The sequence below is a fragment of the Lissotriton helveticus genome, chromosome 1_1, assembly GCF_964261635.1.
Source record: "Lissotriton helveticus chromosome 1_1, aLisHel1.1, whole genome shotgun sequence".
Taxonomy (NCBI): Eukaryota; Metazoa; Chordata; class Amphibia; order Caudata; family Salamandridae; genus Lissotriton; species Lissotriton helveticus.
In genome coordinates this window covers 311,170,908-311,198,568 of record NC_136057.1, presented here as the reverse complement: position 1 = coordinate 311,198,568, position 27,661 = coordinate 311,170,908, and the positions used below count along the sequence as shown (strand labels likewise).

The following is a 27,661-nucleotide window of genomic DNA, read 5'->3' as shown; positions in this document are numbered from 1 at the left end:
CTGTAAGTGGGTTATCGCTAACATGTCTGTTTGCACTGAACGCAAAATTTCTGTGTGATTTTGAGTCCAATTAGTTGGTTTGATTAGTTTGTAGAGAGGTTTAACCCTTTCTGCGTAGTTTAGAATGTAAGTTCTTCAGAAATTCAGGAATCCTAGAACTGACTACGTTTTTCAGCGTTTTTGGAGGTTGGAGCAGCGCACGTTTCTCTAAAAAGTTTCCTCCCAGGCTTTTGCCTTCACTTGATAGTTCGTATCCCAAGAATAGGACGCTGAGGTGGGCAATTCTTGATTTTTTAAAGTTGAATTAATACCCTTCAGAGGCGAATCCAAGTATTATGGTGTTCACCCTGGTCAAGTGCCTGTTCAAGTCATCATCTGTAAGATAGATGTCATTGACATAAGATAATGCCTCATCATCGTACGTTTGTAGTAACTCTGTTACTCTGGTTGAAAATAATCCAAGACTGTTCTTGAATCCCTGGGGGAGACGACAAAAGTGTCGTTGTGTCCCCATTATTGAGAAAGCGGTCTAGTACCTGCTTTCAGGTGCAATGTTTTGACAGAAGAAACCGTTTGAAATATCTAATGTTTTGTATTTTTTGCTGCACTGTGTGAATTTTGTACTGCAAAGGTTTTGCAGCAGCAGTTTAAATGTCTGTGATCCAAGACTAGACAATGTGTATTATCTGGTTTGGAGACAGGAAACAAAGGAGTGTTCATGGACGAGTTGCATGTTTCAATCACCCCTTGGTATTCAAGTTGATCTAAGATCTCCCTGACCTGTTTTTTAGCTTCTTGCTTAACTGGATACTGCCTTTGAGTAGTTGGTTGATTTTGTAACTGGATTTTGTGGTGAGGAGAATCCTCATCCCATCCCACATGATTTTTATATAATGCCGGAGCCTGGGCCACAGCCCATTTTCTGGCATAGGAGTATTTTTTATGAATAGGAATGCGATTTGAGAAGGCTGGCATAATGATCTCTTCGCCATGTGGGCACTCCCTGACAAATTCAGGTGGCCAGTCTTTTTCAGCCAGAAGGATGTCATAATCCTTTCATAGTTTTTCCCAAAAGAGTGCTTTTATTTTCCTAGTTATGACTTCATACAACTTGTGTGGTACACTAACTCTGGTATCTGCAGTTTCAACTTGAATGCATTCATTCAGATCCACTGTCTCCAGATGATCCTTCAGGTTCCTGCAAGCTATGGTGACCTCTGCTGCACTGTCCAGCATTGTCTGGGCCGACTCCCCGTTCTTTAGTTGTGTCCTCAAGATGCTCGGCATGTCTGATTTTAATACTTGCTACCTTCTTTTTGGTGAATTGAGTTTTCTTATTTTTTGGAACTTGTTGATCGTCTTTGGACTTCACGCGTTCTTCTTTGTGTTCTTATCATCCTCTTCTTTCGGATTTCTGCGAGGAAGTCTGAACGGTACGAGAAGATCGTGTATCAGTATCTTGATATCTATCAGGTTTTCTTAAATTATCCCTATTCCTAAGGTTATACCTCTTTTCAGAGTGCTCCGTTTGAGGAGATCTACCTCTGGACTGAGAACGCTTCTCTTTAGGAAGTGACTGTCTACTATTTTCCCACTTCTTTTAAGGTGTAGTGAGATCTTTTTCAGGATTTTCTGTCAGTTCAGGTTTTACTGGTTTCCCAGCCCAACTATCTCTTCCTAGTTCTTCATAGAATTTTTCAATAATTCTAGCAAGTTCATACGGTTGCTCAATCAATCAATCAGGAGTTTGTTAAAGCGCGACTACTCACCTGTAAGGGTCTCAAGGCGCTAGGGGTGGGGGGGTTGCAGGTTCCATTCCATCAAGGAGGGGGTCTGTCGAAGAGCCAGGTTTTGAGGTTTCTTGCGAAGATGGGGAGCGATGTCTGTCTGAGGTGGAGCGGAAGGGCGTTCCATGCTTTGGCCGCGAGGAAGGAGAAGGAGCGGCCTCCCGATCTGGTCTTTCTGGTGCGGGGGACCACGGCGTAGGAGAGCTGGGCTGATCGTAGGGTCCTTTGGGGTGCGTGGAATTTGAGCCGGCTGTTCAGGTATGCTGGTCTGGTGCCGTGGAGGGCCTTGTGTGTGTGGGTGAGCATCTTAAAGGGGATTCTCGCCTCGACGGGGAGCCAGTGAAGTGTGCGCAGGTGCTGGGAGATGTGGCAGTGTTTTGGCAGGTTGAGGACCAGTCTTGCGGCGGCGTTCTGGATGTTCTGTAGCTTGCGGATGAGGTTTTTGTTTATTCCGGCGTAGAGTGCGTTGTCGTAGTCGAGTCTGCTGGTGACCAGGGCGTGAGTGACTGTCTTTCGGTGTTCGAGGGGGATCCATTTGAAGGTCTTACGAAGGAGGCGGAGGGTGTGGAAGCAGGAAGATGAGACAGAGTTGATCTGGCGGTCCATTTTGAGCTCGGAGTCCAGGATGATTCCCAGGTTGCGTGCGTGGTCTGTGGGGGTTGGCGGGTTTCTGAGGGCGGTGGGCCACCAGGTGTCGCTCCAGGCATCCGGGTTTGGGCCCATGATGAGTGCTTCTGTTTTGTTGGTGTTTAGTTGTAGGCAGCTGTTTTTCATCCATTTGGCGATGGCTTCCATGCCTTCTCTAAAGTTGCGCCTGGCGGTGTTGGGCTCGTTGGATAGGGAGAGGATGAGCTGGGTGTCGTCTGCGTATGACACGATGTTGAGTCTGTAGGTTCTGACGATGGGGGCAAGTGGAGCCATGTAGATGTTGAAGAGCGTCGGGCTGAGGAAGGAGCCCTGGGGGAGTTCGCAGGTGGTAGGTGTGGGGTCTGAGAGGGAAGGGGGGAGTCTGACCCGTTGCGTCCTGCCGGAGAGGAAGGAGCAGATCCATTCGAGGGCCTTGTCCTGGATTCCTGCGTCGTAGAGTCTGCGTATTAGGGTGCGGTGGGAGACTGTGCCGAACGCCGCTGATAGGTCTAGGAGGATGAGGGCTACTGTTTCTCCTTTGTCCAGTAGGGTGCGGATGTCGTCTGTTGCGGCGAGGAGGGCGGTTTCCGTACTGTGGTTTTTTCTGAAGCCGGATTGGGAGGAGTCGAGGATGTTGTGTTCTTCAATGAATGTGGCGAGTTGGCTGTTGATGGCTTTCTCAATGACTTTCGCTGGGAAAGGGAGCAGGGAGATGGGTCTGTAGTTTTTAAGGTCGGTGGGGTCCGCTGAGGGTTTCTTTAGAAGGGGTTGACCTTGGCGTGTTTCCAGTCGTCGGGGAACGAGGCGGTCGCCAGGGAGCGGTTGATGGTGTGGCGGAGCATGGGTGCGATGGTGTCGGCGGCTCTGTTGAAGATGTGGTGGGTACCCACCCCGATTAGCACACTAAATAGGATCTCCAATGACAACAACTATCCCCACACCCCACGCATGAACCGACGATACCCATAGTCTTTCGACTATGTCCATGGTCACATGACCGGCATTTTTTTAAAATATCAAAGCGCAGCCGGAGCCCGCCCGAGCTGACGCTACCAAAGACCACCGACAGATTCAAGCACGCCAAACCAGCACCCCAGGTTAGTCCACATCAGCCGACAGGCTGAATGCCCTCCAAACGCTTTCCCGATACGCTCCCATAACACTGTTAACCAGGCCTTATGTTCTTTCACAGATGTAAATCAAAAACCATGAGGAAAGGCTTGTGAGTGACACGACGTTTTCTTTTGTTCCATATTGTTTATCTGTTATGTCCTGAACCTTAATTGCATGCACATGCACAACGAACTCTCAGAACCTCACTTGATATCACTGTACACACAACGTTTTACAACGTATAGATATTACTTTATGAAGTTTCTAGCAGTGATTATGATTCACAGTTACCATAAAACAACATTGTAATTGTTATTATATTATGTTTACAGTGTCGATTCCCTGATGAAGGGCATGAATATAATGCCCGAAATGCATTGGATACTTCGAAATGACATTGCCTGAAATGCACATGATTATAATCCACATGAAAAATTAATGAAGCTGATAAACAGAAGTGAAATTTAAATTAATTAAAAAGACATTTATGCATTAAACAAAAAACGGAGTGGAAGTCTCTTTTCCAATGGGAAAGACAACTAACATGTGTGCCTTAAAGGGATGAAACTAGAGGTCTTCTAGCTTCACTTCTATCTCATATTCCAAGACGCCGTTGGACCCTCAACGTCACCTTTAGGAGCACCATAAAACTTGAACTAACCTTTTTCTCAAACATCACTAGAATATCAGCTGTGCATCTATCCGACATCTCATTAGTGTTTTGAAGATGTGGTGGGGGCAGGGGTCCGTGGGGGCCCCTGAGTGGATTGACTTCATTGTCTTCAGTGTGTCTTAGGTGGTGAGGGCTGTCCAGTCATCAATCGCTGGTTTCCGGTTGTCGGGGGTGGTTGGTGAGGGTTCAGTGTGTTGGTTGTCTTCGTCAAAGTTGTTGTAGATGCTCTTGATTTTGTGGTGGAAAAAGGTGCTGAGTTTTGTCGCAGAGGTCTTGTGAGGGAGGGATGTCGGTAGACTCGCTGGTGGGTTGGGCGAACTCCTTGATGATGCTGAAGAGTTCCTTGCTGTTGTGTGCGTGGGTGGACATTGTCTTCAATCGCTTTTTTCCTCGTTTCTCTGATGAGTTGATGGTGGGCGTTGGTGGCAGCTCTGAAGTTGTTGTGGGCTTCTGTGGATTTGGTGTTTCTCCAGGCCTTTCCGAGGCGGCGGCATGTGCGCCTGGACTCTCGAAGTTCGGTGGTAAACCATCTGGCTTTCTTGGCACGGGTATTGTTGTTTTTCTTGAGGGGGCTATGGTGTTGGTGCTGTCTGAGATCCATCTATGCAGGGTTCGGGTTGGGGTCGTTGTTTTCCGCGATGGTTGGGGTGGAGTTGTTGAGTGAGGAGGTGAGCTGGTCGTCGGTGATTTTGGTCCAGTTTCTTTGTGGAAGCAGGTGCTGGTGTCTGTGGATGGTGGGTGTTCTGAGGGTGAAGTGGACGCAACGATAGTCGGTCCATGGGAGTTCGGTGGTGTGGCTGAAGGTGCTGGAGTTTCCTGTAGTGAAGAGGGGGTCGAGGGTGTGTCCTGCTGAGCGCCTGGGCTCGGTCACGATCTGGCAGAGTCCAATGTTGTGGAGGTTGTCCAGGAGGCATGTGGTGTTGGGGTCCAGTTGATTGTCGAGGTGGAAGTTGAGGTCTCCCAGCAAGGGTGTAGTGGGTGGATGCGATGGCCTGCGGGGAGATAATGTCTGTGATGGAGTTGGCGAAGGGTCCGCGGGGTCCAGGGGGTCGGTAGATGAGGGTTCCTCGGAGGGCGGCAGTGGGGCTGGCCAGTATCTTGAAGTGAAGGTGTTCCATCAGTTCTGTGGACTCGTCCGGGAGTGTGCTCAGGCGGAGGCTGGATTTGTGGACGATGGCGATTCCTCCTCCTGGGTGGGTGGGGCGGTCCTTCCTGGAGATCTTGTATCCTTGGGGGATGGCTCAGTAATAGCAAGTATTTTTAATTTTTGGCGGATTGCCACAGATGCTGCTTCACCTTTAATGTTAGCTAATAAGATAGCCGAGACCTGTTTGTAATCTTTTAGTAATTTCATACCAAGATTCAAGGCAGGTTCTGGTCCGTGTTCATTTTGAATCTGTTTCAGGACGTCGGGTATTACCGCCATTGACGGAACACCATGTGTCTTTGTGTAGATTGAAGCAAAGACTGTACCCCAAGTGTCACTGTCCTCCACGTGTAGTGCGATCCCCATTGGTAAACAGATTGTTAAAATCCTGTGTTTCTCATGAGGTGTACTATCCGGAAATACTGCCTCTATTTGAGTGCTTTTTTGAGCTAACCAAATGGAATTTGTTCCCTTTTTGCGGGCAATTTACCAATGACTGATTGTATAGTCTGTGGTGTAATTTTGTTTGTGTTCCCCTGATGAGGGGTGTGCTGTGGAATTTTTATAGCAGGTTGGACTGTTAGAGTCCGCATGACATATTGTACCAATTGTCTATGGATTTTAATTAATTGTTTTAGCTGAGCTAACAGTTCTACATCTATATTTCTTTCAATTCCAGGATGTGGTGTATAGCTGGCTAGTACCGGCCATGTTGCTCCTGGTCTACCTAGTGGACCGAGCCTGGAAATGTGATTTTGATGTTGTAGGGCGCCTTTAAACCAGAGCTGATGCTCTTGGTAAGTTAGTGGAATTTCAATGGTCTCGAAAGGAGCGTATTCCGCTGGAGATTCCTCCATCTTGTAGAAGTGGAACACATGTGTTGTTGGATTTGCTTGTGGAAAGATAATCCATGAATAGAATACCTCTGTCTGCCGATACTCATGTGCCTCTATGACAAATATGACTACCTCCTCTTGCTGATTGGCCATTTTCTATAAGCTTTATAGCTATGGCTTTCCTTACGTTTTCCGGGCTGATAATAGCATCCACGTAGTCTTCATTAAACCACGTGGTGTCAAAACCTGGTCGAGGATTTCCAGATTCACTGGCTTCGGTGTTGTTGTTGGTCGACATTGTTTAATGAAAGTTTACAGAGCAAGTTTTAAGGAAATAAAGATAAGGTGCACAATATTTTGGAACACTGTTCCCTTCAACATTGAACAAAACCAATACATAGGATTTTTCGTCCTACTCAGGTTATGGCGGATATTTTATCCTTTAACCCACTCCAGACGTCTATTGGAGTTTTTACGGGATAAAGGGGTCTCTGTGAAAAGCACGACTGAGTTACTCTAGTATCTAGCGTTAAATTAGTGCCTTACCAAACATTGGGCGCCATGTAGTGTAGTTCCTATATTCCCAATAGGCTCTGCACATTGGAATAATATATCCTATAGATGTGACGTAGGACTTATGTCGACTAGGTCTCTATCGGAATATACTATTTATTTATTTTTATTTTATTTTGAAAGTTTTGTATAGCGCGAACAAGATCTTTACAGATATCAGAGCACTTCACATAGGAAAGGGGAGCATGAGGGAACATAGTCAAACAGGTAAGTAAAAATGCTAGTAGTACAAACACGTGGCAACCAAGAAAATCACATAAAACATTAATACATATAAAACAAATAAGCCACGGGGTCGAACAAGGAGTACCGAGCAGCGCGGAGTCTTAACAAAGTTCAGAATAGCAGTTCAGGTGTATTTAGCCATGAATATAGCTTTTACTTCTTTCTTAAACAGTGCAGTGGAGGAGATAAGCCTTGTTTCAGGGGGGAGGGAGTTCCAGATCCTGGGTGCCATTCCTGAGAAGGAGCGTTTATAAGTTTTTTCCTTCCGGAATCTTCGAGGCTTCAGCAGAAGATTGTTTGTGCCTCTGGTGTTTCTAGAGCCACCAGAGATTGTCAGCTTCTGAGTGAGATAGCTTGGTGCGCTCATGTGGACAGCTTTATGCGTCATGCAGGCGATTTTCAGATGTATTCTGGCTTCGAAAGGCAGCCAGTTCAGGTTTTTAAAGTCAGGGGAGATATGTGAGTGTTTTCTTGAACCAGTGATGAGTCTCGCTGCAGCGTTTAGAGAAGCAGCAGTAGTTAGGGGGAGTCCGCAGAGGGCGATGCTGCCATATTCTATTCGAGGGATGACTAGTGCTTGTACTGCAGTTCGGAAGTCATTGGCAGGAAGGGTTTAAGTTTCCTCAGGGTATTTATTTGGAAGTTCGCTCCCTTGGTTGCCTTGCTGATATGTTGCTGCATGTTGAGATTGGTGTCAAGTGTAATGCCTAAGGATTTTGCTGAGTCTACGATGGTGGGTTGGACATTGAGTGCAGTTAGGTCTTTAAGCCAGAGTTGTGTGGTAGAGATCTTGGTGGGAGGTGAGATAAGAAGGAACTCTGTTTTCAGAGCATTGAGTTTGAGATGATTATCGGCAAGCCAGGATTGGGTGCTTCTGATCGTTGAGTTCAGGAGCAAAATGTCTTTGGGGGATTGTAATTTGAGATATAGTTGGGTATCATCAGCGTACATGTGAAAGTGTATATTGGACTCTTGTAACAAGGTGGTGAGGGGTTCCATGACTAGGTTGAACAAAGTTGGGGATAGGGAGGAACCTTGTGGGACGCCTAACGAAACAGGTATAGGCGAGGACATCAGGTTGTTACTCTTGAATTTCTGCGACCTGTTGTGTAGAAAGGAAGTGAACTATTTGAGGACTGTCCCAGATAGCCCCATTCTTGTGTTTAGTAGTTCGAGTAATTTCTCATGCTTAAAGGTGTCAAAAGCTGAAGAGAGATCAAGAAGGATGAGGAGACAGGTATCGTTTTGATCTAACATTTGAAGGGCGTCGTCAATTATGTGAGTCATAGCTGTTTCAGTGCTGTGCCCCGCTCGGAAGCCTGATTGATGCGGATTGAGGAGGCCAAACTGGTCAATGTGTTTAGTCAATTGTAGTTGTGCGCATTTTTCCAACAGTTTGGCGAGAGTGGGGATATTGGTAATGGGACGATAGTTGTTTAAATCAGAGGGGTCGGCTGTTGGTTTCTTTAGTAAAGGCGTGACTTGTCCTACTTTGAGGGAGTCAGGGATTGTTCCTTGTTGAAGTGAACTGTTGATAATTTTAGTCCAGAGTGGGAGGAGCAGAGGGATAAAGTCCTTTACAGCGTTAGCAGGGAGGGGGTCCGTGAGATGATTGGATGGTTTAATGGTGCTGAGCAGTTTACCTATTTCATCTTCAGAGTAGGTGACAAAGGATGACCATGTGGCATTGTTTTTCCGTTCAGTGGGCGCTATGCAATGAGGCTTGGAGTAGAGGCTTGCGTCAATGATGAGATTGCTCTTTATGTTGTCAGTTTTTTGGATAAAGAAAGTGGAGAAGTCTTCACAGGAGGGTGCCTCGTGCATATTGCTGTGTGGCTGGGGTTGTTCCTTGCATTGAGTTCTGATTAGTTCAAACAGTTTCCTCGGCCTGTTCCTTGCTTGGTCGAGCTGGTGGCTGAAGAAAACTTTTTGCGCGCTTAATTTTCCTGAAGTAGGCGTTTCTCTTTTTCTTCAGTGTTTTTAGATGCAGTGCAGAGGGAGCTGATCTCCAGGTGCGCTCTGCCATTCGCATGGCTCGTCGGTCATCGTTGAGACTCCCGTCGTACCATGGGTTGGAAATTTTGGAAGATACTCTTTTTAGTTGCAAAGGTGCAGCCTCATCAATTATTGTGGTCATTGCGTTGAGATAGTGGTCAGTCAAGGATTGAACGTCCGAGATGCCGGCAGGGGGAGCTAGGAGATTGCAGCTGTTAGGGGGTAGAGAGTTTGGTTTGAGTTTTTTCAGGTCTCTTTTCCAAATTTTGGGCTTAATGGTTTGAGCCGGGTTAACTTTGACTTTTTCATTGATGTAGAATGTGACAATATGATGATCTGACCAGTCGCAGGGTTGGATCGATTCGAGTTGGATAGAGTCTTCTTTGGAGATGATAAGGTCGAGGATAGAGCCTTTCTCGTGGGTCGGGCTGTTGCATATTTGGGTTAAGTCAAGGGCCTTGAGGAAATTTTTAAGACTATGTACCACCGCGTCCTTGTTATCGTTCCAGCGGAGGTTGAAGTCACCGAGGTATATTTGGGTGAGCTGCCGTCCGGAATTGGTTGAGATCATATCCATGATTTGTTGGGAGACGATAGCGTTGTCCCCGGGTGGTTGGTAAATGCCGTGAAGAGAGCATATCGGTTTGCCCTCACTAATGATATCGAGGCATATGTATTCACATGAAGTTGGGGAGGGGAGGGAGGAGGAGGTGACTTTCAGAACAGAGAGGTTGCTCCTGTGTATGCATGCGATTCCACCACCTATTTTGCCGGGCCTGTCAAGTCTAATGATGTGATAGTTTGGCGGGACCAGGATGTCCATTATAGGTGTAGAGGATTCAGTTAGCCATGTTTCAGTCATGATGATTAGGTCAAGGTCCAATGATAAGATGAGATCAGCGATGGCGGAGGAGTGTCTAGAGGCCGATCTGCAGTTGAGGAGAGTGCATTTGAGACGTGGTGTGTCGAGGGAGGTAGAGGGTACTAGAGAGAGGGGGACTTTTCTAAGGTTATTAGGTATCGAGCTTCTGTTCTTTAGTGTAGGGGATCTGAGGGGATTGGAGTGTATCGTGGGAATAGTGAGGTGTGTGGCGGATGAGTGGTGTATGGGAGCTGGGTCATAGGAGCTGAGGAGGGTGTGGGTTTCGAGTTCCGTAAGAGGGTTGCGTGGGCGATAAGGGTGGTTGTTGCGATTGCGAACAGGGATTGAGGTCCAGTGAGGGGAGTGTAGAGTGAGAGGATCAACAGGAAGGGTGGGGGGCCTGTTGGGGCGGTTGCTGCGATTGCGAGTAGGAATTGAAGCACGGTGTGTGGAGTGATGAGTGTGGGAGTCGTCCGGAGGGAAGGGAGACCTGTTGGGAGGGAAGGTGGTAGAAGGTAAAGGGTGTTTGGGGTGTGTGGCGAGTATTTCTTTGATGTTGTGAATGTCTTCTTTGATCTGGGTGAGGGTGGACATAATCAAGTCCAACGTGGGATAGGTGCTGGTGGTGGGGGGTGGGTGCGTCAGGGGTGAGTTCAAAGTCTGGGAGACGACATGTGGGTCGGGGGGGGTCTGGTGTCCGTGCTAGGCTCCGTGGAATGGGCCCCAAGGAAAGTTCTTTTTGGCGGGGGTGTCATTGAGGTAGGGAGTCATTGAGGTAGGGAGTGGTGTTGTTGGAGCAGGGAGGAGGTTTGCTGTATAGGTGAGGACCTTGGTTGTAGGCGGCGAGAGCCGGGCGGGGGATGATTGCATATTAATGGTGGCGGGGGTGCAAGAGGGGTAATGGGGGCTGAGAATTGGGGGGGAGATGTGGTTCGAGCTGGTCCTGTTGTGGGGAGAAGGTGTTGAATTTGAGACGGTGGCGTGTTCTGCGTGTTTCGTTAGTGGGTGGTAGTGGGGGCTGAGGATGGGGGGGTAAGGGGTGTGGGGATAAAGGGTGGGATTTGTCGTTGTGAGCGTCGGGCTGTTGCTGAGCTAAGTTATGCTTGTTGTGTGTGGGAGCTGTGATGTCAGGGGTGGTAGGAGACTTAATTGTGAGTGCCAGCTAGCTCAGAGGTCACTAGAAACTTTCTCGAGTTCACAAGAAGGGATTTAGTTTCTGACAACCGCATAAACGTGACAACTTTGTTTCCCCAAGATAAAACTGATCTTCAGAGTCGTGGAAACAATAGATAGATATTTCACTCAGTCAATCGTGCATGCTTCGGTTCACCAGAGGTGCAGAGAAATAGATAGACCGGCGTTTTCAATAAAAGGATTTATTGAACAGTCTTCTTTCTCAAGCATAAGAAAGGAACTGCTACAATCGTAAAACTGGTTGCAAAATATAATGCATACAGTAAAAAGAGTAGAATAAAATAATACTGTAAGAGCATTGTATGGTTCCTAAACCATAGATAAATACATACATAAATAACAGAGGCTAAAAGTACTCAACTGGTGCTTCTAAAATACGCCTACCCCGATGTACCTAACCTAAGCTTAGTACGAGGGAAGAAGTAAGTGAGGTGTAGCATAAATGTAGTATTCCTTGCCAAGAATCTGTCCAAGATTTCTCTTAGGGTCTAATCTGCTCCGTACCTTGATTTGGAATGAAGAAGGTCAGGCTCAGGACTCGATTTCCAACAACCCGCAAGGGTAGCTTGGAAACACTGGAGCTGGATTTCTCGGCAGGAGAAAAGACAGCGTCTCTCTCAGTGCGTCTGCTGGAGGGTCGGCTTCCTTCGGCACTTGTAGTAGCAGGGCGCGTCGGGCAAGTAGATGGTCGAACTGCTCCAAACCACCGTGTGTTTGCTATGGCAAGTGTGGGCATATTTATACCTTGAAGGTGCCAAGATTGACGTAAAGGTGGATATAATAACGTCATTAAAGACCCTCAGTTCTTTGAAAACTCCAGGAGTTCTTAGACAAGTCAGTATTCGAGCGAGGGGAAGTCCCTGGCTGCTGAAGCCGAGTTTTCCAAGAAATCGTTGTAGATTTTCAGAACTAGTGGAAGTATCCCTGCCTTATTTGGACTGCATGAGCTATGTCTAAATATGGCTGTGATTCTTATGCCTATATAAGGATACAGTGTTTTATACCTATATAAGGGCATCAATCGGGAAAATTACAATAGGGTCCTAAAATGTTACACAACAAGTGAGGGGACGGGTTGTGGAGGAGGCCGGGGGACCCGCGGAAGTGGGGACGCTGACTTGCGTCTGCCAGCAGGAGCGGGCAGACCAGAAATGCTTGGCCGGCTCCTGCGGCAGCACAGAAGAGTGCTGGCCACGCGGGGAGCCGGCTGGGGCAGCCGGGAGCGGGCTCCCCGGGCTGCCCTCCAACGAAGAAGGTATGCGGGGGTCCCAGGTGGGACCGGAGCACCCAAGGAAGACCTTCAGTGGTGCGAGGTGCTCAGGTGGTACAGGGTCCCGAAAAGGAGGAGGAGCGGCTGGGGTTGGGCTCCCCGAGCCGTCTGTGCTCACCTGGGGGTCCGGGTGGAACTGGGACCGCCACCGAGTCCTCACAAAGCGGCAAAGCGCCAGCACGGCTCTCCCCTGCACAGCTTTGTGCACACCTGAAAATGGCGATTACTAGCCTACACCACCTCCCTTGAGTAAGCCTCAGACTGCTCTGCAAAGCTACCCTCTGAGAGTCAGGCGCTACAATTGGGTGTTTGGTTCCCAGTGAAGGACGAATGTAGTCATGTTATTTGTGCAGGCCTCACAGATGCTGCCTCGTTTTCCAACAGAGGAGTAGTTGGTACCAAACACTTGTGGATTCAAAGAAGCCTTCATGGTGCTGTGGAACTAGAGTTTTCGAGTTTCGAAACCATGTACTCTCTATGGCTTTCCTGGCACTTACAATATCTAAAAATAGACTTAAATATTATAGGGGCATATCAGCGCATGCAGACATGCCCAGGTCTGTGATATAGTGCATTCTGCTTTTGGGCTGTAAGGCCTGCTAGAGTGGTGATACACCTCCCCAATGAATAGGGCTCAGCCTCCAGCCTGAGAGGCATGGTGCCAGGAGGTGAGGGAGTAGCTCTTTTTAGATCCGCACAAGCTGGCGCGAAAAGAAAAACTGACGTGAGCGCGCCTGGATGGTAAGTATATAGGCACGGCTAATGTCACTTCCGGCTCAGACGACGCCAAAGATGACACACTGAGCCGAACAACGCCATCGCCATCTACTGGCATACATAAGTACTGCACACAAAAACATTTCCATATCAAGTCTGACACCTGGGGATATTACTACGGTATGGAATCTGCATCTAGAACTCTCTATCAGATTTACTGATTTATTAGATGCTCCCTAGCAATTAGCTGACATTTATTGTGGAACAAGGCTACAGCCCACACAACCACCACTTATTCAATTAAATGCATGGCTTCTTTGGAACTATTGAGAAGAAGGTGACCACAATAGAGGCAGTGACTCGCCTGATTTCTTGACTGACTTAGAGGGAAAGGCAAATATCAGCAATGGAAAGAGTTAAAGAATTCAGGGTGGAAAGTGGTGTAAGGAACTTTTCTGCAGTCTTTCAGTTACTGTACTTGCCTTTGTTGTATGGTGAAGTGGGCACAAACTGCCAAAATGAAAACTCACTAAACAAAAAAGTTAGGCTTTAGGAAGATCAGCTGCAGTGAACTGCCATTCAAATATCACGTAGACCGTAAAGTCAAATAAAAGGTGCATGCCAGCCCTCAAACAACCCACAGCATAGTGAAGATACAGTTATGGCTTGAAGCGATACATGAAGATGAAGAATAATAGGGTACAGGGGTAGGAATGTGTATTCACAGTTTGCTGGTGCAGCCTTCTTTGATGCACAGTTTCTGGTCCTGGCCTGTAAGTGGTTTAGTGCCCACAAACTAGGACTAATAGGGAACCATATCATAGAACAACAGTATCAATGTGGTAATATTCAGTAAAAGGGTAGGTTCACAGACTCACTGTGCTTTGACAAGATAAACATAGGTCTCAGCCACCCTGAATAAACTTTGTGTTTAGACAGGGTCTGGATCATTGAGTTATTTGGGAAACAGACAGATAAAATGCCTTCTCACATGCCGTAGACATCTGCAATTCTTTGCCTCAAGACCACTGTATATTTGTCCATACATTAAACACAACACATATTAACCCTTCTTTTGGCACGTGAGGCTGCGGACTGTGTAAATCTGAGTGATGCTGAAGATTATTTGGAACTGCTCCCTTAAACGGGTACAAAGTCCACAAACCCTTGATATTAGTTTAGAGATAATCCTTTTGCTTCTAAAATTGATCGGACACGGTCAGAACAAAGGTATCTAATGCCACAACCAGCAAAATCCAACCTCATTTATACTCTGCTTTCATTCTGCACAGTAAACACTTCCAAAGCCAACCAAATAGTGATTTTGCACCACTCATCCTCTCCCACCCTCCCTTTCCATAGGCTAGCTGCATCCAACTCAACCTTGCACAATCAATCAATCCCATTTTTACCTGTGACCCATAAACAGCCCTATTTATCCGTTTTCTTTTTAATTACAATTGAATTTATTGCCCTGTTTAACAGTCTGTCGACTCAAAAAATAGCAATACTTTAAACAAGCATGGTGATGCAAGCAATGCAAAGTGGCATCATTTTAAAAATACTACATACCAGGAAAGGGTGCATAGGTATCTAACTGAGTCACTCCTTCTTCCATCAAACTCAGGATTAATTCCAACATCGGAGACTCATTGAGGAGATGATACATCAAAGTGAAGCCAGGGGGTTTGTAAGCAACTCTTTCTTCACCTAAGAATGAAAAGAATACATTTATGATATATATATATATATATATTTATATATATATGAAATAAAATATATATCTGTTGAATTCTATACACTATCATGTATACTGAAAGAGAGTTCCTCAACCGCAACAAGAGTTCTACAGCTAGTGCCTGCTGCAGATTCACAGATTTGCAATTACATCCCACAATATTAGGAATAATGATAGTCCACAGGTTGTAACACACAGAAAAACAAAAAAGGTTACACTTTTCATTGTGATTTTTACTGCAAAACAAATGCTGCCTGTTTCTGAACGAGGAATGAAAATCATGCTGTAAAGAAAGAAATCTAGCTAATGCACTGAATTTCTACATTGAAGGCAATATAGTGAAAACATCAAAGAATATGAAGGTGTATGGTCTATATGTTTTTATTTTTTTGTAAACAAATATTTATTATAACACATACTTAGGAAAGTGTATTATTGTGTGATGTGTTTGTGAGACCTCATCATATAACACTGTCATTAATCTCCATCAGGTCCAGATAGGTTCTTTAACAAAATCTTTAGTTCAGTCCTGGGTAGCTGTGGCACAGAGCATTCAGGCTTAGTCAAAGGAACAAGTGTAAGACATTTATAATTACAAAAACAGCAGGTAAGAAACAAGACACAAAAATTCAACACTAATTTATAACAATAGTGTGTATTTTTATCTTAAACTAGACACCAAAGCTACAATCTATCAGGAGGAACCGGAGACATGATTTTTCAAAAATAAGTAAATACTTACCTTCAATCTACTGGATGTAATAAATCGTTGCAACAGTTAGTAACCAACGGGCTAAAACACCTATTAGTATCCTCTTGGACTAGCCACAACAGGCTAGGGCCAGTCACAGGGCTACTGGGTTCCAAAGGGGCAGTTTACCTGTTGGAGTCAGTCTTAGGATCCTCAGTGCACTTATCGCACAAGTTACTACTTGTGTAATGATATATCTGTAAGAGACATTAGTTAGTGATAGATTCTGTACCTTAGAATATCCCCAGGCATCAGACTGGGTCCTTGAAAGTTTTTCGTCAGCAGTACACCTGAGAGTCGGTAGGTGGCATCGTGCGGCTCCGTGTCCGTCGCTGGCGTCGTAAGCGCCAAGATGACGTCACAGAGGCTACTTAGGCACCACCCATGCGCGCTGACGTCAGTTCTGTACATGACTTTCCGCGCCAGGAACGCGGAGCCAGGCAAGAAATGGACTACTGGTACCATGAAACTAGGGCCCTGAAAGGGATGACCTTAACCCTAAAAATCAGTTCGCAGAACGGGGAGGATGGGTGGGGCGGTAAGGAATCTATCACTAACTAATGTCTCTTACAGATATATCGTTACGCAAGTAGTAACTTGTGCATCTGAAAGACACACCCGGAACTGTTGTGTGCGCTTCAGATAGAAAGAGAGCACACGTTTTGGGTCCAGATGGTGGAGCGTCTCCTCCTCTTTTGAAGGATGCGGAGGCAGAAAGAAGGTGGGCAAAGTGATTGTCTGCCCAATGTGGAAGGGCGGTACAACCTTTGGCAAGAAAGATGGACGGGTCCTCAAAACCACTTTGTCCGGATGAACAGAAAGGAAGGGAGGGAAAGGAAGGGAGGTTTGGAAGAAAGAGCCTGGAGCTCACTCACTCTTCTGGCAGAGGTAATAGCTACCAGGAAAGCCGTCTTGAGAGGGAGAAGATGCAAAGGACAGTTATGAAGGGCCCACAGGGAGTGCACATCAGATATGTCAAGAGAAGATTTAAGTCCTATTGAGGCATTATGAACGGCACGGGAGGAAACGTGTGCGTAATGCCTTTCAGAAAACGGTTAACAACCTGGGACTTAAAAAGGGAAGGCTGATCTTGAAGCTGTAGAAAGGGGGAGAAGGCCGAAAGATAACCTTTGATAGTGCCCAGAGCAGAGCCCTGCTGGGCCAAAGATAGAAGGAACAGAAGGACCTCGGAAAGAGGGGCAGAAAGGGGATCCACAGCCTTCGCTGTGCACCATGCCACAAATTTGTTCCACCTGCAGGCGTATACCGTTTTAGTGGAGGGACGCCTGGCTGCCAGAATGACATCACAGACTTCGGGAGGAAGATTTCAACTGTCGCCGCTCAATCTCCACGCATGGAGGTGGAGGCTGGGCAGGTTTGGGTGGAGGACCATCCCCTGCTGCTGCGACAGGAGGAAATTCCCGAAGAGGCAGTCAGATCGGGGGATCGATCGCCATGCTGAGTAGCTCGGGATACCAATATCTTCGTGCCCAATCCGGAGCCACAAGGATGACTTGGGCCCGGTCGTGCCGAATCTTCTTCAGCACTCTGGGCAGAAGTGGTATAGGCGGAAAGGCGTACAACTGACTGCAACTCCATTTGCGACTAAAGGCGTCGCTGAGCGAGTGGCGCATTGGAAATTGCAATGCGCAGAACTGATGACATTGCGCGTTCTCTTCGGTGGCGAATAGATCTAACCAAGGCTCTCCCCACTGCACAAAGAGACTTTGTGCCACGTCTGAGTACATACACCATTATACTTCTCCTTCTGGAGGAAGCGATGATGTTCCTAAGGACCAAGATGGGACGCAGGCCCCATTTGTCCTTCTAGGGGTCCAGAAAGTAGTGGGAACAACAAGCACGTCCTACTTCTGGCCCAGGAATGCGCTCGATGGCCCTCTTGGCCTAGAGGACCATAACTTCCTGTTGGAGAAGAACTAAGTGATCCCCCGACATGCCGTGGAACTGAGGTGGCATGGCTGGGGTGGGGTCAGACTCTAAGGGGGCAGAGTAACCCCTTCGGACAATTTGCAGCACCCACCTGTCCGAAGTGACAGAACGCCAGTGGGGGAGGTGATGTGGAATCCTGCCGCCCACAGGCATTGGGTGCACCCCAAAGCTTGGAGTAGGAAGGCTTTCAGGCGGATGCTGGGTGAGGGGAGGTGGACTGACCCGCACACTGGTCCCCTGTGCCGCCACAGCAGCCTCCACACCCGCGGCTGCGCTGAGGTTGGTTCTGTGCAGGCTTCTGGCTGAACGAACGTGTAGGGGCGCCCCTTCCGTGGCCACAAAAGGCACAAAAGGTAGACGTGGCTGGGCGTGTGGTGGAGAGACCCAAGGGAGAGTCCTTGAAACGCTCCATCGCACTGTCTGCCTTATCGCCAAACAGGCGAGTACCATCAAAAGGCATGTCCATGAGGGAACTCTGGACATACCCCGAAAACCCAGTGGACCGCAGTCAGGGATGGCGACGCAGGGTCACTGTTGTGGAGATCGCTCTCCCTAAAGAGTCCGCGGTGTCCAGCCCAAACTGAATGGCGAACTTCGCGGCAACCTTTCCCTTTGCAACAGCTTGGGCAAGCACAGCATGAACCTCTTCCGGGCACTGGGGCAGTGTCTGTGCCACTGTGTCCCACACAGCGTGAGAGTAGCGGCCCAAGAGGCATGTGGTGTTGACTGACCGCAGCCCCAAGCTGGCAGAGGAAAATAACCTCTTGCCAAACTGCTCCAGCTTTTTCGATTCCTTTTCCGGCGGGACGGTAGGGAACTCACTTTGGGAAGAGGAGGCCTGGATGACCAGGCTCTCTGGAATCGGATGATTTGTTAAAAAGACAGGGTCACCAGGTGCCGGGCGTTGACGCCTGGCCACGTTCTTATCCACAGGAACCCCTGTGGCTGGTCTAGACTAGGTGCCCAACAAAACATCCGTCAAGGCCTCATTGAACGGAAGCAGAGGTCCCATAGAACTTGCCGCAGGCTGAAGCACTTCAGTAAGGAGGTTCGTCTTGTGAGTGACAGTAGGCAGATCGAGGTCAAGGGCCTCAGCTGCTCTACGGAGCACCACAGTATATGTGGCGCTCTCCTTCATGACAGCGGGAGGAGACATAAATCCCGGAATAGACTAGAGGTCAAGGCCACCTGCATCCTCCAATTCCTCTGCCCACTTGTGTTCAGACTCGCACTACTGTGCAAGAGGGTCCTCCGACCCCTTCCAGTCATCCCCCTCCTCCACGGCCCGAGGTACAGGCGGCAGCGGCAGAGGAGGCACAGGAGAAAATAAATGCTCCAACGGCGCTGGGAACTGCGCAAATCAGCGCCGATCCGGCTCCATGTCCCAATTTGGGTCCCAAGCGGGTAAAATTGCCCGGAAACTTGGGCATAGGGCAGAGGTGGGACAAACGGAGCCCATGGCAGCGCCGGGAACGAAGCCGCAGGGGGCGCCGGGGCCAGAGCCGCCGGCGGAAAACCCTGTGGCGCCGGGGCTAGATCCACCTGCAGAGGACCTTGAGGGGCCAGAGCCGCCAGCGGCAAGCAAGGGCCCTCCATAGGGACCACAGGGCCCATAGGTGTGCCGGCTGGAGCCCTAAGCCTGAAAAAGCGGTCCATGGCGGAAAGAAACTCTTGCGCCGGAGTCGCCAACAGACCCGGATAGGGTGGGTAATCCGCAATACTCCCAGGCTCCAACGGAACCGCAGGGGAAGAACACGTGGCCCACTCGTCTGCGTCCGAAGACCGACGGGGGGCGTCGGAGAGCGAACACGCTTCTTTGACTTTTTCTTGTGACGTCTCTTACCCGATTCCGAGGGCGAAGACTTTAACCCCGAGGAGCGGTGATGGTGGCTCCGGTCAGTCCCTTGAACGTCCCCTGGACCTCAAACGGCGCAGAAATGACTGCCAGGCCTCCAGCAGCTTTCGGGACCGCTCCCGCAAAGCCTTCAGAGCCATTGCAAACCTATTGGAACATGACAGGGAGTCATGGTCGCGCTCCAGACAATAGAGACAAACGCCTTGGGGGTCGGCCACCAACATCGTACGTTAACAGGCCCCGCAGGATTGAAATCCAGGCATTCCTATGTGGCACCAGGAGTCACAGACTCAAAAGAGGTAGAGACAAACGTCTCAAAAAGTTAGTTAAAAAGAGACTAGGGTACGCGCTCTAACCGGATCTCCACTTACTGGCGCGGTAAAACAAAGAACTGACGTCAGTGCGCAAGGGTGGCGCCTAAGTAGCCTCCGTGACTTCATCTTGGTGCTTATGATGCCAGGGACGGACGCAGAGTCGCACGACGCCACCTACCGACGTGCAGGGGTACTGCTGACGAAAAACAGATCCAGTCTGACACCTGGGGATATTCTAAGGTAAGGAATCTATCACTAATTTGTCTCTTTCAGATTCATTTAACACGGTCCAGCGAAGTAGTGGCCCTGATGCTGGGGATGAATGTTGCTGAGGATGGAGAAGAGAAGCAGAGAATTCTCCTGGGACCACTATGGGGCCGAAAACTTGAGAGGTCACATTCGGCCTTAGGACTCAATGTCAACATGGGGTGAGGGGTAGGGGGGTTTGGCAGCAGGTTGTCTTCCGTGAGAACTGCCTCAAATGTTAGGTAAAACCACCGAATGTCTGGTCAACAAGTGGTGACTTTCTAATCACCGCTGAACTTGAGCAAATCTTTTTCAATTTGTGCTGGGTTTACCAACTCAGTAGCTTGCTGGTAGACTTCCCATTTGTTTTAATTATCATTTGTTGCCACCATAACATTTTGCTATGGCTACAGCGGTTTGTTCTTTCTTAGAAACTTTCATTTTACTAAGTCACTGAAAAAAATGTTTAGTTGCCAGAGTTAAATAACACTCTGATACAATATTTATCCTACTACTTACCTACTCCTTACAGGTACTTCGGAATCTACAGATAAAACAAACTCAAGGATGTGGTCAGGATGAGATCCTCTCTCTGGAGGGTCTTTTTGCATGTCTCCATTGTAGAGCCCAGTTTACCACACAGGTGCAGGAAACGTGCACTAACGGGTATGAAATAGTGCATACTCCCTCCCCTAATGTCAGGGAAAATATCACCAACATTCCCTCTCTCACTGGAAGGAAAAATCTTCTCTGCAATATAGATCGCTACCCAAGCACACTTCTGAAGTGTGGGACCTAATCTCTACCAATGAGCCAGATCTGTGTTTCATTACTGAAACCTGGCTCAAACCCCACTCGACCCCCTCAATTACATTAGCAATTCCAATCGGCTATAAAATAATTAGGCTAGATCGCCCCACGAAAATAGGAGGGGGGATCGCGATTATACACAAGCAAGAAATCAATTGCACCATAGTAGAGGAATTAAGCACTCCTGAAATTGAATTACTGATTTTTAAAGCAGCCTTCTCCCCTAAACATACCAGAATGGGTGCTTTAGTATAACGCCCACCTGGACCCAGCACGAACTTTTCTAATACGCTACTGGAAAATCTTGCCCCTTATGTTCACAATGATAGGGACTTTTTATTAGTAGGAGATTTTAACATACATAGTGAACAGAAAGACTGCAAGGAGGCTCAATCTGTTCTACAGGACCTATCCCTGCTAGGTCTAACACAACGAAACGTGGCCCCAACACACCAGGCAGGGAACACCCTAGATTTAATACTAGCTAATTTTCCTAGTTACCTGTCTACCTCCCACCCAAGTCAGCTGGACTGACCATTTTATCATTGAATTTTACACCCCTCATACCAAACCTGCCCTCCACGGGCCGATTTCTCTCCCAAGCTAACGTCGCCAATGGCACAAAGTTAACGAATCTGCATTCTCAGACAAATTTATTGAACCCTTTATCTCCACTTCCGAGAATGTTGAAAGCGGCCTTGAAAATTTTGAAAAAGCAACTAAGTTTGCCATAGACACCGTAGCCTCATTAAAACAATTTAGACCTCGGCCAGCCAACAAGCAAGAAATATGGTTCTCTGACCAACTCAGAGCACTAAAACAAGCAGCCAGGAAGCTGGAAAAGAAATGGAGAACCTCCCACTTGGCGACTGACAGGAACCTTTATTGGGACTCACTATCTACCTATCATAAAGCGATTCGCACTGCGCGGAAAACCTATATAGCATCCCAAATCATGGCCGCAAGCAACTCTTCTAGAGTCCTATATCAAGTATTACAATCCTTCATCAAACCGGAAGCATGTGAAAGCCCTGAGATCTCATCACAAAAACTCTGTGAAGATATATCTCAATTTTTTTCGAATAAAATAGACATAATTTACGAGAAAATAGTCAACACCAACAACAATATAATGACTACCGACGTAGCCCTCGCCTTTTACGATACAGAACATAATCTAAACACACACAGCCTAGACACTTTTCCCCCTATCACTCCTAAGGAGTTATTAGTACTTACTACGCAGATAAAAAGCGGCAGCCCTGATGACATTATCCCAGCCAGACTAATGCCCATCTTACTGGGAACTATATGTCCTACGTTTGAAAAACTTGTCAATCTGTCACTTAGTTCAGGTTTTGTTCCTAGACAATGGAAGCGAGCATTGGTGAGGCCTATTAGGAAGAACACTGCTACATCATGGATCGAATTAGCCAATCTAAGGCCCATCTCCCTGCTACCATTTCTGGGAAAACTTACAGAAAAACATGTCAACCAACACCTATCCAGCTATATTGAAACAGCTGGCGGCCTGGACTATTCCCAATCCGGTTTCAGGCTGAAACACAGCACAGAGTCAACTCTCCTGTCTGTTACTGACGATTTGCACATGTTCCAGGACAAAGGCTACTCTGTGATTTTAGTGCTACTGGACTTGTCGGCAGCGTTCTACACCGTGTCACATAACATCCTTATTGACCGGTTGTCGAACGTGGGAATTAAGAACAAAGCCCTTGCCTGGCTAAGGAGTTTCTTATCCAATCGCACTCAGACTGTCACCATGGGTGCATATCGATCAGCGGAGGTAGAGATTACAAAAGGGGTGCCACAGGGCTCCTGTTTGAGCCCAACACTTTTTAACATCTATGTGGCACCCCTGGCAAGAGTGATGTGTAAATTTGGCTTCATCCCCGTGTCATATGCGGATGACACGCAGCTCCTCTTTCCCTTCAAAACCCTTACCGCTGATTTAAAGAACTCCTTCTTGACAGGCATGAAGACCGTATCACAGTGGATGTCCACCAACTATCTACAATGCAACGTCAGCAAGACAGAGGTTATGCTGTTTGGAGAGGCTAGAATTCTGTGGACCCCAGACTGGTGGCCACCTGATCTTGGTACGGTCCCCGTGCCCAAACAGGTCGTTAAAAACCTAGGGATCCGCCTTGATCAGGATTTATCGCTTAAACAATACAGCAACCAAGTTGCAGGCTCATGCTTTCACATCACTAGCATGTTGCGTAAAATCTTTCCCTTGCTGCCTGCCTCTTTCAGGAAAACCCTAGTGCAGGCCCTTATTTTGAGTCGAACTGACTACTGCAACGGCCTGTTTCTTTCCACCAATAAGGGAGTGTTGGCTAGACTCCAGGTAGTCCAAAACACGGCGGCCCGCCTAGTCCTCAATGCCCCTCCAAGAACAGCATCTAAGCCACTCTTAAACAAACTGCATTGGCTTTCTATTCGACAAAGGACAAAATTCAAAATATGCTGTCTAATTCACAAAAGCTTAAATAGACAAGGCCCATCTACCTGGAACAGAAATTCATCCCCTACATCCCCTCCAGATCGCTCAGATCCAGCAATAGCCACCTATTGGTGGTGCCTCGCGCCAGGAAAGCTAGGCACGGAGGCAAAGCCCTATCAGTGGTAGGACCCACATTGTGGAACAGACTCCCTCTGACTCTCAGATCATGCACCGAACATCTGAAATTCAGAAAATACCTTAAAACATTATTGTTTAAAAACGAGATTTAGCTCCAGCTTTTCTTCATTCCTCTGTATAGGTTTAACTGGCCCAAAAGCGCAGAGATACTCCAGTTGGAGTCGATTCCAGCGCTATACAAACTCGCAAATAAATAAATAAATAATTTCTTTCCAATACTGTGAAATTAGTGATGTTTGCGAAACATAAGGGTAAAATATGCTTGTGGGGTTTGAAACTGCCCACATTTCGTAGAGTCCATCAATCCAATATTTCAATTTCGGAGTCTAGTAAACTCACTGTATTATTTTTTGTTGAGCCAAAACTATTGGCATAGGTATTTTTTCATTGTGGTGCAATTTAAGGCTCTAAACCAGTCTTTTTTGTGGGAATAATAATATTAACTGATTGTTATGTACTTTGACCTCTCTACTCATGTGGCAACGATGTATCTGGTGGAGACGATTCTAGCTGCAGATTCCTTAACGTAGAATTATCCCCAGGTGTGAGACTGGTCCAGAATTTTTTTGCCACAGCATTCCTGCGTGCCGGGGGACTGCACAACGTGACTCCGCCCTGACGTCACCTGCGGACGCAACATCAGCGAGGTTACATAAGTCCCACCACGGCGCGTAAACATCAGTTTTCTTCAGAGAACTTTTCCGCGCCACAAAGCTGAGCCATCACAAACAATACTGTGAGAGTATGGGAACCATGTGCTAAAAAAATCAGTAAAACAGAAAGAGCAGAGCACTGCTCTGAGAAGCAACCTTGCAAACAAAGGCAATATCCTCCCTGGAGGCAGAAAAACATGAGAAAAATGTCACAGCAGACAACAGAAAGTCTGCAAACACAATCTATAACAGTGAAGGGCAACAAGACCGGAACAGATGAGTAACAACAAATTATACCAAGACAACACCCTCAAGTGTAATATCCCCTGTTAGAAATGGGATTTCTGGTTGGCTGAGGCTTGCGCCAAAGTCAGGCAGAAACCACCACTCTAGTTAGGGCAAGGAAGTTACACTCCAAAGATAATCCCTGCTCACCCCTTTAGCAACGTGACACGAGCAGCAAGGCTGATCCCGGAGGCAATGTAAGTTAAGTATTTGCGCACGCACCCACCAACGACATCCCAGGCCCCCCACAAAAGGAACTCCACGCAAGGTTATATATAAAAATAGCCTTTGTATTATACCAAACACATTAGATAATAAACACACCGTGTACACTGTGCCACTGGCACGGGCGGAATTTACAGGGGATTATGTACACGGGACAGGGCCACGCGGGCCACTGTTAGGAATAAGCACTTTTAGAACTAGCACTTGGTAGAAATAGCACTTTGTAGAAATAGCACTTACAACATAGAATAATTGTAGCACCAAATAGCAAATGTAGCACACAACCAGTAACCACTGGTAAAAGGTAGAAACACACGAGCAACCCTAACCACCGTAGGCATACATCATGCAGGGAACCATGAACTCACTAGCATAACCAATACTAGGAAAAACAACCTCCTAAGCATAAACATACATTTAGAGGTATAGGCATAAAGGCATTACACATGATGCAGAAATCACAGTAGGCAAGTATCACATTTGCGCCCAAAACTCACAGGACTGACCCCAGGCCAACCTGGCCTCTCAGGGGCTTACAGGCCCAATGTCCAGAATGTCTGGGCTGGCTGCGCAGGCAGCCAAAGAATGCGCAAGGGCCTGAACGAAGCAGCTGCCCACGAAGTGCTGCGCAGCTGGGGAACTGAGCCTGGCACCAGCGTGCCTCCTGGCTCTCCTTCTGGGGCTCTCAAACAATAGTGCCCAAAACAACGTGGGGGCATCATGAGCTCTGAAATAACTATGCCCCACACTGGGGGAGCGGCCCGCTGCCAACCAGGGCCGCTCTACCCTCTGAAGTGCCCCCAAAAACGATGTTGGAGCCACGGGGCTCTGAATATAAAATGTCCCTCCACGCGGGAGCCTTGCTGGCGCTAAAATAAAATATGCCCCCTGGATGTGGAGATTACCGTTGGGAGCGGCCCGCTGCCTCTCGGGCCGCTCTATCACCCAGAAATGCCCCCGGGAGCCTTGTTGTCTCCGAAATCGACAGACTCTTGGGTTGGAGTCCCGCTCGGGGCATTCGTGGAATAATGGCCCCCGGAGCCCTCTTGGGCTCTGCACACAACCGGGCCTCGCTCTCGCGCCCCCTCCTCCCTGGCAGCACCACTCACCAGACTGCTCTCGGGAGGCTGCTGGAGGCCTGGTCTCCTTCTCGGGCTGCTTCCCGGGGAACTCGGCGGTCTCGCTGGTGCCGCGGGCGGGGCTCCCCTTCACCGGGGCCTCGCTGGCGGCTGCACCTCCTGGCTGTTCTCCAGGACCTTCCCCGCTTCCTGGGTGCGCGCGGGGAAGCCCTCGAGGCTGGACCAATCCCTGCGCGGCCCAGGGATGACGCGGCGGGAGTCCCTGAGGCTGGGGATTAATCCCAGCGTGGTTAGGAGGCGGGCACAGCACTCTGCCCGGGATCCCCCGGGCCGGCAGCGAAGTTTTCAGGGCAAACGAGGGGTAGGCACCCTCTGAAAGGTGGGCACCCGTAAAATAAATAATAAAACGGAGTGGGCTCCCGTGAAGGTACAATAACGCCAACGCAGGGTGGGCACCTGCACTGAACTAAAGCACGCCGGGGAATCCCTCAAGGTAGGGATCGCCGCACCAGAGGCGCAACGCGCTATTTTGGAGGGGGAGGCCAGCACTCCCGAAGCACTGGCAGGCCACAGAAGTCCCAAAGGTCCAGGGACAAAGTCTTTAGGAAGGCTGGGCCCAGGGGCCAGCTCACAGGGCGCTCCAGGCAGGAAGGCAGTCCCCAGTAGCGGTCCTCCTGGTGCCCAGCTGCAGCAGCAGGCCCCCCTCAAGTTAGGTTCAGGAAGAACATTTTACATGGGGTCACAGACCCTTTTTATGCACACTTTCCTTTGTCTCAGGCTACAGGGTTAAGGGAAAACCAGACGCAGCTGGTTTTGGAGCACTCTGTTGTGCTCAGCCCCTCTTCCCATTCATTGGACAGGCTAGGGTCATCAGTCGCACCACAGGGGGCAGAGCCAGCATTGTGTAGGGAAAGCCCAGCCCTATTCAGGTCCCACGTGCACTCCTCCCACCGATCTGGCTGTCAATCTTTCTATTCACCACCGGGGCAGACCCATCCTGACTCATGGAACCAGGCTCACCAGCCAGCTCCAGCCAATCACAAGCCAGACAGTCACTTCACCTTTATTACACAGACATACCAACTTCTAGAAGTGCGCTTCCACACTAGACACATTAAAGCCGCACACATCATCGCGCAGCATTCAATCTCACGAGTTCGCACATACCAAACTCGACCCTGCACTCCCCACACATCAGGAACTACCATGGACACATACATTCCCCATGCATTCCTATGGGAGGGCAGGCCTATCTCACAACATGCACTAAGAGAGCGCACGCACTTTACACTGGGACACAGTGTTAAAGTGCGCAGAAGCCAAAAACAACCAACACCAAGTCACATATCAAAGCAAAAAGTTTAGGGGTAAACCTGCCAGAAGGGCCAAGTCCAACATCCCCTGTAAGAGCTAAGGGCTGAGGCACAGCCAAGAGACCCCAACCCAAAGGACTGCAGAGGAGTCAGAAACCCAAAGAAAAAGGGAGAAAATTAGGAGTAGGCCCCACACTGGAAAAACCAGGGTGTAGGGATTCAGAAGAACACATTAACCCACCATCCAAATACCAGAAAGGAAGGAGAGGAACAATAAACAGAAAGAAGCATCCTGCCAAGGAGGAAGTGAAAGAGGTCACTCGCCATAGACAAAGCCACCTGGAAGGAGGCGAGTGCAAGCTGAAGGTCCACGCAGAACGGGGAGGAAGGGCAGGCCGTGAAGGAATCTGCGGCTAGAATCGTCTCTACCAGATACATAGTTACCAAAGGTAAGTAACTTGTACATCTGATAGAGACTACTGGCTGCAGACTCCTAAACGTAGATTAGATACCCTTGCCATACCCAGAGGTGAGGAGGGTCTGCGAGAGAACCTCACCACCTTGGAAGAACACAGGGCCCCAACAGGGGATGTGTCATGGGGCAGGAAGGACGGCTCAGTCCCCACCACGCAGAAGTAAGCAAGAAAAAGGAGAAGGGAAGGTCAGGATACCACAAGCCTACCCGAGGGGCAAAGGGCGTCCACCAGAACCCCCGAACAGATGGCACCAAGTGAGTACCAAAGGAAGAAAAGAACCACCCG

General features: G+C 48.3%; 1 protein-coding gene across 2 annotated transcripts in view; it reads right to left on the bottom strand.

Moving 5' to 3' along the window:
* NUP205 (nucleoporin 205) overlaps nucleotides 1-27,661 on the bottom strand; it is a 920,380-nt gene that overhangs the window by 514,524 nt on the left and 378,195 nt on the right. For both annotated transcript variants that reach the window (XM_078671666.1, XM_078671676.1), the window contains exon 17: nucleotides 14,592-14,729. In XM_078671666.1, the coding sequence (XP_078527792.1) occupies nucleotides 14,592-14,729 (138 nt within the window). The remainder of the gene's footprint in view (nucleotides 1-14,591; nucleotides 14,730-27,661) is intronic.